Source organism: Tupaia chinensis, unplaced genomic scaffold, assembly GCF_000334495.1.
Source record: "Tupaia chinensis unplaced genomic scaffold, TupChi_1.0 Scaffold141173_1, whole genome shotgun sequence".
Classification (NCBI taxonomy): Eukaryota; Metazoa; Chordata; class Mammalia; order Scandentia; family Tupaiidae; genus Tupaia; species Tupaia belangeri.
The window spans coordinates 592,744-604,497 of record NW_006201036.1 but is presented as its reverse complement, the minus strand read 5'-3'; the positions used below and the strand labels follow the sequence as shown (position 1 = coordinate 604,497).

Below are 11,754 nucleotides of genomic sequence, written 5' to 3'. Positions count from 1 at the left end.
TTCTCCAAGTTTGGCTCCAGCCGCTCCGAGCCCCGAGCCCTGGGGCTGAGATGACATTTCGTAGCTTTGTCTACAGTTCACATGTTGAGGTAAGCGAGAGAGTTCACTCTGACAAACTTTCACAAACTGAGAAAACATATGGCTTAATACAGGAAGAGCCGATACTCAATTGAAACAATGACTGTAATTTATGGATATCTTAAGATAAGCAGCTTCGCCAATGTGGTGTACACACACACAGCACGTAAAAGGGGTAGTCTTGAAAGCAACTTTTTGTTATACTTTTGTATATTTCACCCTGAATCATGTAATTTACCTACTCAAGATGAAAACAATTTACTAAAGTCCCTAAGTTCAAAATAGCTTGAGAAAAATAAACCCAATTCTATTCCTATTAAAAGTATACCTATTTAAAGAGAAGTTTTGTTTCAAATGACTTTAGAAACCAGTATTTTTACTGAATATTCTGTGTGGATTCCTTCTAAATACCAAATGAAATACAAAGAAATATTAATAACTCAGCAGTTTTAACTGTATAATATGTATTGTTATAATATATATTGTTATTTGAAATTACAGGCGAAAACAGATAATACTTAGAATTCAAAATGTTTCTGGGTAAGAAAAATGACATGCAATTATAAATCAATGAAAATACTATATTATCATTGGATGACTTCATTTTAATTAGATATGCATGTGTATATATAAATTCAAAGAATTTATAGAATATGATTACTAAAAGTGGTAGTTTTTGAATGGTAAATATGTTGTCCTAATTTTCTTCTAGTTTTGCTTATTTCTAATTTTCTATAAGGCACTATATCCTACATGGAAACTAAAATACTTAAGTTTCTTGTTTTGTTTTCTTTTTAAGACAATGTCACCATGTCATGATTCCCCTGCCTTGGCCTCCCAAGTCACAGACAGGCAGGTGCCACTGTGCCCAGCCTTTGGGTTGGATGGGGACTTGAACCCTGGCCTCCCATGTGGTCCCCACCTGTGGAGAACAGCATCTCAGCAGTGTGTACTTACAACAGCTGGGCCAATACTTAATTATCTCATTCAGAGTTAATCTGCATAATGGAAATTTTGTTATCATCGTCATATCATCAATCAGAAATGAACAAAAATACACCTTGTCATGTTAGTAGAGAAAGGACTTAGTGGCTCTAGGTTATGTTTTGTGTTTGAGGTTAAATGACCATTATCGTTGTGGTCTTAGTAGTTTCTAGAACATCAGCGCATACAAGAACAAGGACAGGTAAGACAGAAGCGACTCACTTCTTCATCTGGTAGTAGCCCTTTTTCACAGTCCCAAAGTTCCCAGAGCCCAGTTCCTTGTCTTCCAGAGTCAGCAGCTTCCGGTCCAGATAGACCTCTTTGGGCCTGATCTCTTCAGGGTCTGCGTAGGGGCTTTCGTACACTTCTGTGTCCATGGGCAAGGCTTCCCTCTGGGGGCCTGCAGCACAGTCAAGAAACACACAGGCGGAATCAGCAGTTAGCGTAATGGCTATGTCGCTGGACTCCCACGTAGTCGACTGTGGTTCACATCCCGGACCCGGTGGCTTAAACTCATGCCGGGCACGTGTGTGTGCATGCCCAAGATCCCGAGAGGAGAATGGAGGAGAAGGGATTGCGGCGTGACCATCCCCACTGGGGGGTGATTTCTCGCTTTCTGTCTCTCTGTCTCTGTCTGTCTGGAAAGCGCACACGCCCTATAGCAAAAACTTCTTTAAAAAAAAAAAAGAAGAAAAAAGAAATGAAGAAACACACAGGCTGGGGCTGGCGAGCAGTCAGGATTCAGTCGCCTGCCCCTGCCTCTCCTGTGGTCACCTTGGGTAGTCAGGGTGCCTCTGAAGACTCAAGGCAGGGTCAGGAAGCAGTAAGAGAGGCCCCTCCAAGTGGCCTGTGGTGGCTGTAAATCCCGACATTCCTCCCATTGGGAGGTGGAGTCTATACCACCTGCCCCTGCTGGCTTTTATCAGTATGCCAACCATCCGACACCACGGCAGGACATGCGTGACTTCCAGGTGCAGTTGCACAGTTGTCGCACCTGCTGCCTCACCTGCTGAAAACCGGACTCTCGAAGCCTTCAGACACCATCGAAGTGTCTGACAGCCCTGAGAGCCCCGTGTGTAAGAGTCCACACTAGCCCCTATGGAGAGACCACACAGGGCTTGAGACTGTGTGTGTGTCTGGTCAAATTAAAATAAATACATAAATAAAATTAAATAAACAATTCTTTAGAAAAGTCTTTTAAAAAAAAAAGTCATCCAGGATTTCAAGAGATGAGAAATTCTGAAGCAGTGTGTTTTCAGCGCCGCCACCTCACTGAGGGACGTGGCGGAGGCCATCTGACTCGGTAGACGGCCACTGTCACAGATACACGATGTCTCTGTCTGTCGCTGACTGCCAGCCACTGCTGCAGCCGAGACGGGGCAACTGCGGGGCCCTGCCCCGGCTCTGCGAACGTCGGGTGAGAGGACCTGAGCTCTTACCTCTGTCTGCAGGCCAGGCCCCTCGGTCCAGCTCGTAAGGGTTGGAGGTGCTCTCGGGCCGGCTCCCGTGGGAAGGGGAGGCCTAGCACACACAAACAGGTCATTTTATTTGTCAATACACCGATGAATTGATCTGCACAGCTATTGTTTTCAAATGATCACATTTGATCTTAGGCAGAAAAGATAAAGGAAAGAGTGAGGGAGACAGACAAGACAATAACAAAGGTTTGTCTCACTCTTCAGGCAACTGTTTGGGTCCTGTGAGGGCTCTGGAAAGTTAGGCCGCCATGATTCCAGGGACGCTGCCAAGTCCCAGCGGGAGCTGGGAGAGAGTTAGCCCTCTGTGCTGTCCCAGTCTCCCCTGCAGTCCATAGCGGACTGGACTACGGTGCTGGGGCTACCTGGTCAGCCCAGACCCCTGGCTGGCTGACATGCTGTGCGTGTGTGAACATGGGTGTGCACGCCCAGGGACCTGGGCAGCTGCAGGCTGAGCACCAGGGTCGCGGTGTGGTGAGACCCTGTGGGGAGCGTCCTCTCTGTCCCTCCTCTCTCCCTCTCTCCCTCTCCCTCTCCCTCTCTCATGCACATGCTCTTTACCACATGTTAAAAAAAAAGAATTAACCATTTGTTCTGGCAGAATTCCCTCCCACCCACACACCCTTGGGCATCCTATTCCCACCCATGTTATACAAGGGAACTCCAAAAATCTCTTGGGAAAATGGGAGTAAAGTATGAGTTTATTTTGGTGCAAAACATTTTTGAAACCCATGTCTAGCTCTTTCATGATATGCATGTTCCATGAACTTTTGGAAGGCCTGCATATTATATGGAAACCACTTAAAAAGGAAAATCAAATACCAGCCAGCAGCTCCCACCCACTTCCCCACTCCAGACGAGCGTGCACGCCAGCCTTCGCCTCCGTCCCTCTCGTCCGCGAGGTCGAGCAGATTACGCTGGGCTGGAGGCCAGCACCGGTCAGGGAGCAGGACCAGAGCAGCCGGCTGCCCTGCCCCAGGCCCAGGTGCTGCTGCTCCTGTGGCTGACCTGTGAGGGGGTCCCGCTGCTCACCAGGGGCAGGGCGTCCTCCTCGCACAGAGTAGGCGAGGCCCAGCTGCAGCAGAGCTGTGCTGCGGTACGAAGGGCGCCTCCCCTCACCTCTGACGGATGCGAACGTGCATCACGGAATAACGGGGGCATCTACCTGGACGTGCCTTCCCACTCTGAAAGTGTTTACCTCGAGCTCCTCTGACCACCCTACCCTTACATTTAAACGAGCTCCTGCTAAGTTCAGTTTGCAGGAAAGCGACAAATCCCCCCCCTTTGTTTCAGTGTGAGCTGAGTAGCAATTTTATGTATCCATTCCCCTCGTCAGTGCCCAAACACTGGCCGTGAAGAAATGAGACCACATCCGGTTTGGGAGGAATTGGACGAAACAGACATTAAGCTTGTCACACAGTCACTCACGGTGCACCCTAAACCTTCATCTGCCTGTCGCTGTCCTAAGTCCCCAAGCCAAAAGCACAAGTGGAACAAGGAGGTCACAGTACACCACTGCACTATGCCAGGAGCTGTCTGCCTCCCCCTCGGGCTGGGTCCTTCACGATGGCCACCGAGCATCTGCAGAGCGTCTGCCGAGGCAGGGGCCACAAACGTGGCCAAAACCCCGTGGACAGGGACAAGGCACATCCTCTCCCCTTTGTCAAAGGCATGTCCCAGACCATCCCAGTGCTCTTGGGGGCTGTGTAACAGGTCACTCCAACATGTCGAGGACGAAAACAGGAACGAGTGCAGCGTCATCGACGGTGACTCACTGCCCTGGGCCTGCCAAGGCCCCCCACTGGGGATCAACAGAACGTGTGGTCCGTGTGAACGGAGGGATGAAAGAAAACCACCTAGGGCCGGGAGATGGGAAACGTGCACTAGTGCGGCTTTGAAACGAGTTCTGGGCCAGCCAGGGTTTGCAGCAGTAGCACAAAACTCCCTGATGCTGGGCCACATGGGAAGGTCCTCGGCTTGCACCCTGAGGCCTCCCTGTGCACACCAGCTAGGCACACGCCCACCGTCCTGGCTGGCTGAGACTGGAGTGCGTCACGTCGTGAAGACCCACGGGTGCCTTCCCCTCACGGGAGAGATCATGCCACTGTCTGTTCTGATAAGAGCTCTCGGGCCAGTCTGGTGGTGCAGAGGTGATGGCTCCTGGATCCGGCATGCTCACTGTGCGGTCTGAGTCTGCGACACGACAGCTTGACAGACATGGCAGGCGCGTGTGGGTGTGTGCCCAAGATCCCACGAGGAGAGCGGAGGAGAAGGGGTGTGGTGTGGCCTCCCCGGGGGTGACTTCTCACTTCCCCTCTCTCCGCCTCACGCTGATGAGTGCACGTGCACTGGAGCGGGTATACAAATACGGAATGAGGAGCGCTCTTTCAAGCCTTAGAGTACTGAAGGGATGCAGGCACGGATGCCCATCAGCCCTGTCTAGCTGTGGTTACGGATGTGCGGGTGTGCTGTGCTTCCGTCCCTAATGTAGAATGTAGTATTTTACATCAGAAGGACTGCCCTGGCGGACACGAGGAGATTCCCAGGAGTGCCCATCTTCTCTCTGCTCAGCCCCTCCTACGACGGAGCTCTAGACTGAAATACATTTCTCACAGTCGCCCTCAGGGTAGTATCTGCTGCCCGCTCACTTCCTGCGACTTCCTCTGTAAGCGGAAAAGTTCTAAGATACGGGGGCGGCTAGATCCCAGAAGGCCTCCTGGCAGGTTTGAATCCTGGACCCCCTGGCTTGAAACACACGTGTGTCCACACCGCGCAGCACGTGTGAGCTTGTGCCAACAATCCCGGCAGGAGAGTGGAGGAGAAGGGACTCCTTGACGTTTTCTGTCTCTAGCAAGTGCATGTGCCCTATGGCAAAAAGAAACAAAAAAGCGAAAAAGAAAAGTTCAAGACCAAACTTTCTGAGATGCGGACTTGAAGGGTGCCCCAGGAGGAGTCACAGACAAGGAGCGGGGTACACTGAGCCTCCTCATGAGCTGAGGTCTCCTGCTCTCTGCACTTGGGACAGGTCCTGAGACTGCAGCCCTCACCCGCACAGGACGGGCCTGGACCAGGAGGGCAGAGTCTAACAAGTACCCGAAGAAGATGCGGGTGTCGGGAGCCAGGGAGAGTTCGTAGTGGCTGATCTGTTGAAGAGAATTCGAGGGCTTTGGGAAGAAAGAGCACAAAGGCATGATGACCAAGGATGAGGCTACTGAGCATTTAAAATGTAAGGAAACACTAACTGTGAGGAGAATTGGATAGCGGTCACACGTGACGAGTTTTAATTCGTATTTATGCCTTGAATGTGATTATACTGTGCTCTGATCAACAGTGCCATCTTAAAAAGAATATATCAGCTTTTCTACAAGAAAAACGCAGAATGCTGATAAATTCTTCTGGTTTTTTTCCCAATACTCGAAACAGAGAGCAGGCCTGCAGATCGCCACTAGAGGGCAACAGCTCCCTTAGCTTTACGCCTTCCATGCGCTTCATGGGTCACTTGAACTTTTATAAATTCAGGTAATAACAAATAACTCCACTAAAATAACACGTTAAAAATTGTGTTCAGCTGTAAATTATATAAGTCTGAGTCCTAACTGTCAGGCTTAAGTTTAAAGAGAAAATAGATTTGACAAATGTTCTTTGAGTGCCTGTTTAGGAAACGGGGATTCACAGGTGAACCAAGAGAAAAACAGGAACTGCTTTCCTGGAGCTGACGGCTGGCGCAGAGCTTCCCGGTCCCCAGGGCATCGCCCGTGTCCTGACAGCTGTCTTCTAGGCCTCAGTTTTTCTTTTCAAATAGGCAACAGTGGTAAGGTGGACAATGGACTAGCCGTGACCGGTCACAAGAAGAGACGCTGGCTTCGGGAACAGCGGCTATAAGAAACCAGTGATGGGGGCCAGCCTGGGGCGTGGGGGGTAAGGCTGCTGGGCCCCACGTGCCCCAACTTCTGAAAGGACCATGAGAAGGGGTGCAGTGTAGCCATCCTCTCTGGGGGTGTTTTCTCACTTTCCCTGTCTGACTCTGGCCAGCATATGCACCCCAGAGCAAAATTACAATAAATATAGAAAATAACTAATTAAGCAGCCATGGTTCCTGGATCCAGAGCGATGGCCGTGGTTCAGTGGGGAACGGCACCCCGCAGGAAGGGCAGCCCCTGCCAGGGTACAGGATGGCACTTGGCATGCGTCAGCCCCACACCACACCCGACACTCGCAGGGTCTCCTCTGACCTCCCAGCATGGCCGGAGATGGGGCCTTCGTGCTCCTAGGGGGCACATTCTCTCAGTGGTCTTGGTCTACAGCCAGAGTCACCAAGCAAGCGAATGAGGCCGACTCAAGGACTTCTTTTCATTCTCTAGCAAATTTCAATGTTTCAAAATATTACAGTTATCAATCTACGTGTTGGAATCAAACATGAAAAATAGGCTTTCAGTTTGAAATGTGGGGACTTAGTCTAATAATCTTAGAAAAAGTGAAAGCTATCTTCAAGTCTTCAAGGATGCTGTAGTTCGAACTCTGTCCTGTTTCTCTAGTAGGAAGCTGGAGCTGTGTACCCTCCAGGCCAGGCTGTCCAGAGGCTGGGCGCTATGGGAGGCTCTGCCCCCAGCAAACAGTTCCCCTCTGCTCGGCCGTCCCCAGGCACACGCTAGACTCACTTCCCTGCTGCACCACAAGATGAAGAGCCTCTTGAGGATGAGTGTCGACTTGGAAAATTATTTCTAAAAACCTCAGAGCTTTTGTGCTTTTCACTGCCTTTTTTTTTAAAGAGAGAGTTTTGCTATAGGGCGCATGTACTTGCCAGAGAGACAGAGACACAGAAAGTGAGAATTTACCCCCTGGGGGGATGACCACGCCAGCCACAATCTCTTCTCCTCCATTCTTCTCACACACGCGCACACACACACCTGGCATAAGTTTTAAACTGCTGGGTCCGGGACTCAAACTGCGGTTAACTACATGGGAGTCCAGCAATGTAGCCATTATGTCATCTGCTGGTCCCTGTCATTGTTTTTAATAAGTAGTTTAGGCAATTTATTTCATGGGTTGATGCCCAATTATATGCTAAAATGTTTAGAAAACAGTTAATATTAAAATGAAAATATTAATAAAAAATTAGTAAAAGTTAATTTTAAGAATTATTAATATCTAAAAGTGGATAGAAAAAAGCAATCTGTATATATAGATAAATAGATAGACGCACATCTTGGGAGTAGAGACTATGGAACTGATTATGAATAAAGGTCATTTAAAAAGGACTTTTTAAAGTTTTCGCCATAGGGTTCATGAGTTTGCCAGAGAGAGCTGGAGAGAGGGAAAATGAGGAAGCACCCCAGGCTGGGGGATGGCCAGGCCATACCCCTTCTCCTCTGTCCTCTTGTGATTGAATAAAGGTCATTTAAAAAGGACTTTTTAAAGTTTTCGCCATAGGGTTCATGAGTTTGCCAGAGAGAGGGAAAATGAGAAAGCACCCCAGGCTGGGGGGATGGCTAGGCCATATCCCTTCTCCTCTGTCTTCTTGTGATTTGGGGCACGCATAAGCACACCTGGTGTGATTTTCAAGCCACTGGGTCTGGGGCTCAAACTATGGATGGCCATGTGGGATTCCGGTGCCTTACCACCACGCCATCTCTGGCCCAATACACCGGCTCTCTTGAAAAGGCGTTCTAATATGAGCACTCTCCACACTGATCACACTGGCAGACTGACTTGAAGCTGGACTTGAGCAGTGTGCGCTCACACGATGGCCTTCCCAGCCAGCTGACGGGGACCAGGGCGGAAAGCACGGCAGGTAGGCACCCGCAGCGTGGCCGCCCTGCGACGGCAGGTGTGGACGAGGCGCACGGGGCAGAGGCACGGAAGCACAGCAGCAGAGGGTGAGTGGCAGTGCACACGCGGGCGGGCCGGGCGGGTGTGGGTGAGTGCGGGTCAGTCCTACCACTTAGTCAGGGACGGCAAGCAGGGGACACGTTAGCACCTTTCTGTGGCCAGGCTTTGGGAAGGAGTATGATTTGATTCTGGAGATTATTCCACCCGCTGACCATGTCTGGAAACCACAATGGCAAAGAGGGACAGTAAGTACTTCAGAAAACATAAGGCGCCTTACAAGACATGCTATTTCTGCTTCCGTAACCGCCCGCTAACTCCCTCCTCCCCTCCAGCGAGACTGTGCGTGCGCTGCCGGGCTAGCTCCCACTTGGAAAGAACGGGAGACAATATCCGGTAAACATTTTCCACCAAAGGCTGCAAAGCTAACACAGGCTACATGAAATACCTGTGTTTCATATTACGACCCAAGCTCAAGACAAATCATCCTAAACAAGCCATGGGTCAATCTGAGTGTTGCTTGCATTATTTTTCAGAGTGGGTGCTGCCTCCATCTTTAAGTTTATACTTAGGGCATCTACGTTTTTTTCTGTTTGCATTTTACCAGTCACTAAAAGTTATTGCAAAATATCTGACTTCTTGAAGTGACTGGGTACTGTACAGCTAGTCTTTCCAGAGCTCTCAGCCCCAAGTCCTCATCCATGTGAAAGGAGAATGGACCTGTCTCGTGGAGCATGAAACGTTAGCGGGCCAGGCCCGTGAGTGGTGCAGAGGGCAAAACTGAAACGGTCCGTTAGGGGCCATAAAGGCTCCGTGTTCCAGATGCCGAGCCCCGAGGTCACTGGCAGCTTAGCAAACTCCAGTCCATCCACTCTGGGAAGCAGTGCCACCTCAGGATGGTTCCCCTCTGTGTTCAGCTCCCCCAGTCAATCGACAAGAGGCAGAACATACGAGGGGACTTCAAAAAATTCATGATAAAAAAAAGAATGAAATGGGATGAGTTTAGGGGACTTCAAAAAATTCATGATAAAAAAAAAGAATGAACTGAGATGAGTTAATTTTTGGTGCAAAGAATCTTTGAATTCCATGCATAGTTTTCTCATAATACACATGTTCTATGAACCTTTGGAAAACCCACTGTCTATCCACTGCTACATATTCATTCTCCAGGATTAGCAGGTGATGAGTGGGTGGAGAGGGCACACCTCACAGACAGCATTGAAGGGCATCAACAGTCTACACTGAGGCCTCCCGAAGAGCAGGCAATCAGGTGCTGATCTCTGAATATTAGTCTACACATCAGCACCTAATAGGCTGGCGTGAGAAGAGAGGTGGGGTTCTCTCTTTTCAGGAGCACCTTCAGGTAAAACCTCCTGGAGATGTGAGGAGCCCATATTCTCACCTACGGATGAGGAGCAGGGAGGTAGGTCTGGCCGAGGGCCCTGCCTGCTCTCCTTCTCGGGGACACCTCTCATCTGAGCTCTCACCCCGCCTCTCCGTCCCAGGCCTCCCTCTGCTAAGCTCTAGTCAACCCGACTCACCCAGAAAGGTCAACTCCTTTAGAACATCATGGGTGATGTGACCAAAGGCAGACGAACTCAGTGAGGCAATGAGTGTGGTGCTGACCACGCCTGCGGTCCCAAGGATTACGTCCATGTGCCAACACAGAGGGGGCTCAAGGCTTCACTTGAATATTACATCCCCATTTCCCAGGCTTCTGCTCTAACACTGGGTTCCAGCCTCGCCCTGTAAACTTTCGGGAAATGGGAGAATGAACCCCGCCAAGAAGTTAGGAACACTCAACTGGCTTAGCATTGACCACAGGCCACTCCTACCTAACACTCCCTGGACACCCCAGTTCATCGAGTGGGATATTCTGAAGGGCGATCAGGACAGGACCGGCCACTGCTCCTTTCACTCTTCTCTGGGAAATGAAATCGCTCTACCTTTCTGACATTTCCAACAATACTTACCGCAGGATGAGAAATTGGAAGTTGCGGACGACCTCCAAAATTGATATTTCCTGGTTAGAAAGAGCGTGGGTAATTACTGCCGTATCTGTGGAAACCACCCATGCCCTCCCTCTTCTGTCGCAGGTCCTCCTTCCCAGGACCAGCAGATGGCATCATGGCTGCGTCGCTGGACTCCCACGTGGTCGATCATGGTTCAAGTCCCAGACTGGGCAGCTTGAAGCTCACACCAGGCACGTGTGCGTGAGTGCCCAAAATCCCAAGAGGAGAATGGAGAAGGAACTGTGGCATGACCATCCTCCCTAGGGGGTGATTTCTCGCTTTCTCTGTCTATCTCTGTCTCTCTGGTGAGTGCACACGCCCTATAGCAAAAATCTTTCCAAAAACAAACAAACAAACAAACAAACAAAAAATAACCCTCTGAAATTCTCTGACTTTCTCACCCATGCAATTAAAACAATTAACTCTTTAAAGTTAAAGTGATTGCTTATTTTTTGATTCATGATGCATAAAATTAGGGAGATTTGATATCATTTTTAATTAATCAGCAAAAATAAAGTCACCCAACCTGCATTTTCAACCTTCAAAATCTAAAACGCTCCTGGCTCTAGCCATAGCTGAAAAACCGAGACTCCCCTGTCCTGGCAACTCACCCGCCTGCGCGCCGATTTTCTGACACGGAACCGTAAGGACTCTCAGCAAACCATCTGGCTTGTAAGAATAATGCTCGACCAGCTGAAAGAGAGGGGCGGAGAGTGCGTGAGTTACAAGCTGGGAAACTGGCATCAGCTGAGTGCAGGCCGCCCGGGCTTCCAGAGGGGGGCGTTCCCGGGCAGAGGTCCCCAGGCCTGCGCCGTGCAGGCCCGGCGGTGCGGTTGCAGGCTTCTGCAGGTTATCATCTCTACCACTCCTTTTTCTCTTTTTTTTCCTTTTCTTTTCTGTGTGTGTGTGTGTGTGTGTGTGTGTGTGTGTGTGTGTGTGAGTGTGTGTATGGGTGGGGTGGGCACAGGGCACATTCCCTAGCTAGAGAGAGACAGAGGGAGAGAGAGAGAAAGTGGAAATCACCCCACAGGGGAATGATAACACTGCAATCCCTCTTCTCCACTCTCCTCTCGGGAAGTCCGTCATTTATTTATTTACTTATTTAAAGGCGGTTTAGAACCCTTCCTTCAAGGACTATCCAGAAACAGGCTGAGAGCCAGATCTGGGTCGGGGTTGCGGATCCTGAGCTAGAGTACAGGGCAGTGACAGAGAACACCGCAGCAAGAGCGGACCCTGCCAGACAGCCCTATGGCCCTGTGGGGCAGGCGTCCCTTCCAACTACGCAAAGAAATACCGGGACCAGCAGTTGGCATAATGGCTATGTCGCTGGACTCCCATGTAGTCGACTGTGGTTCGAGTCCCGGACCCGGTGGCTTAAA

The 11,754-nt window shown here is 50.0% G+C and overlaps 1 protein-coding gene across 8 annotated transcripts in view; it reads right to left on the bottom strand.

The window, feature by feature from the left end:
• The window catches only part of SYK (spleen associated tyrosine kinase), a 114,879-nt gene that overhangs the window by 24,135 nt on the left and 78,990 nt on the right, over positions 1 to 11,754 (bottom strand). For 7 of the 8 annotated variants that reach the window (XM_027766122.1, XM_006162937.3, XM_027766116.1 and 4 more), the window contains exons 5-9: positions 10,987 to 11,068; positions 10,337 to 10,386; positions 8,515 to 8,583; positions 2,502 to 2,583; positions 1,285 to 1,462 (exon numbers count right to left, since the gene is read on the bottom strand). In XM_027766122.1, the coding sequence (XP_027621923.1) occupies positions 1,285 to 1,462; positions 2,502 to 2,583; positions 8,515 to 8,583; positions 10,337 to 10,386; positions 10,987 to 11,068 (461 nt within the window). The remainder of the gene's footprint in view (positions 1 to 1,284; positions 1,463 to 2,501; positions 2,584 to 8,514; positions 8,584 to 10,336; positions 10,387 to 10,986; positions 11,069 to 11,754) is intronic. The other variant, XM_027766117.1, reaches the window with a different exon arrangement.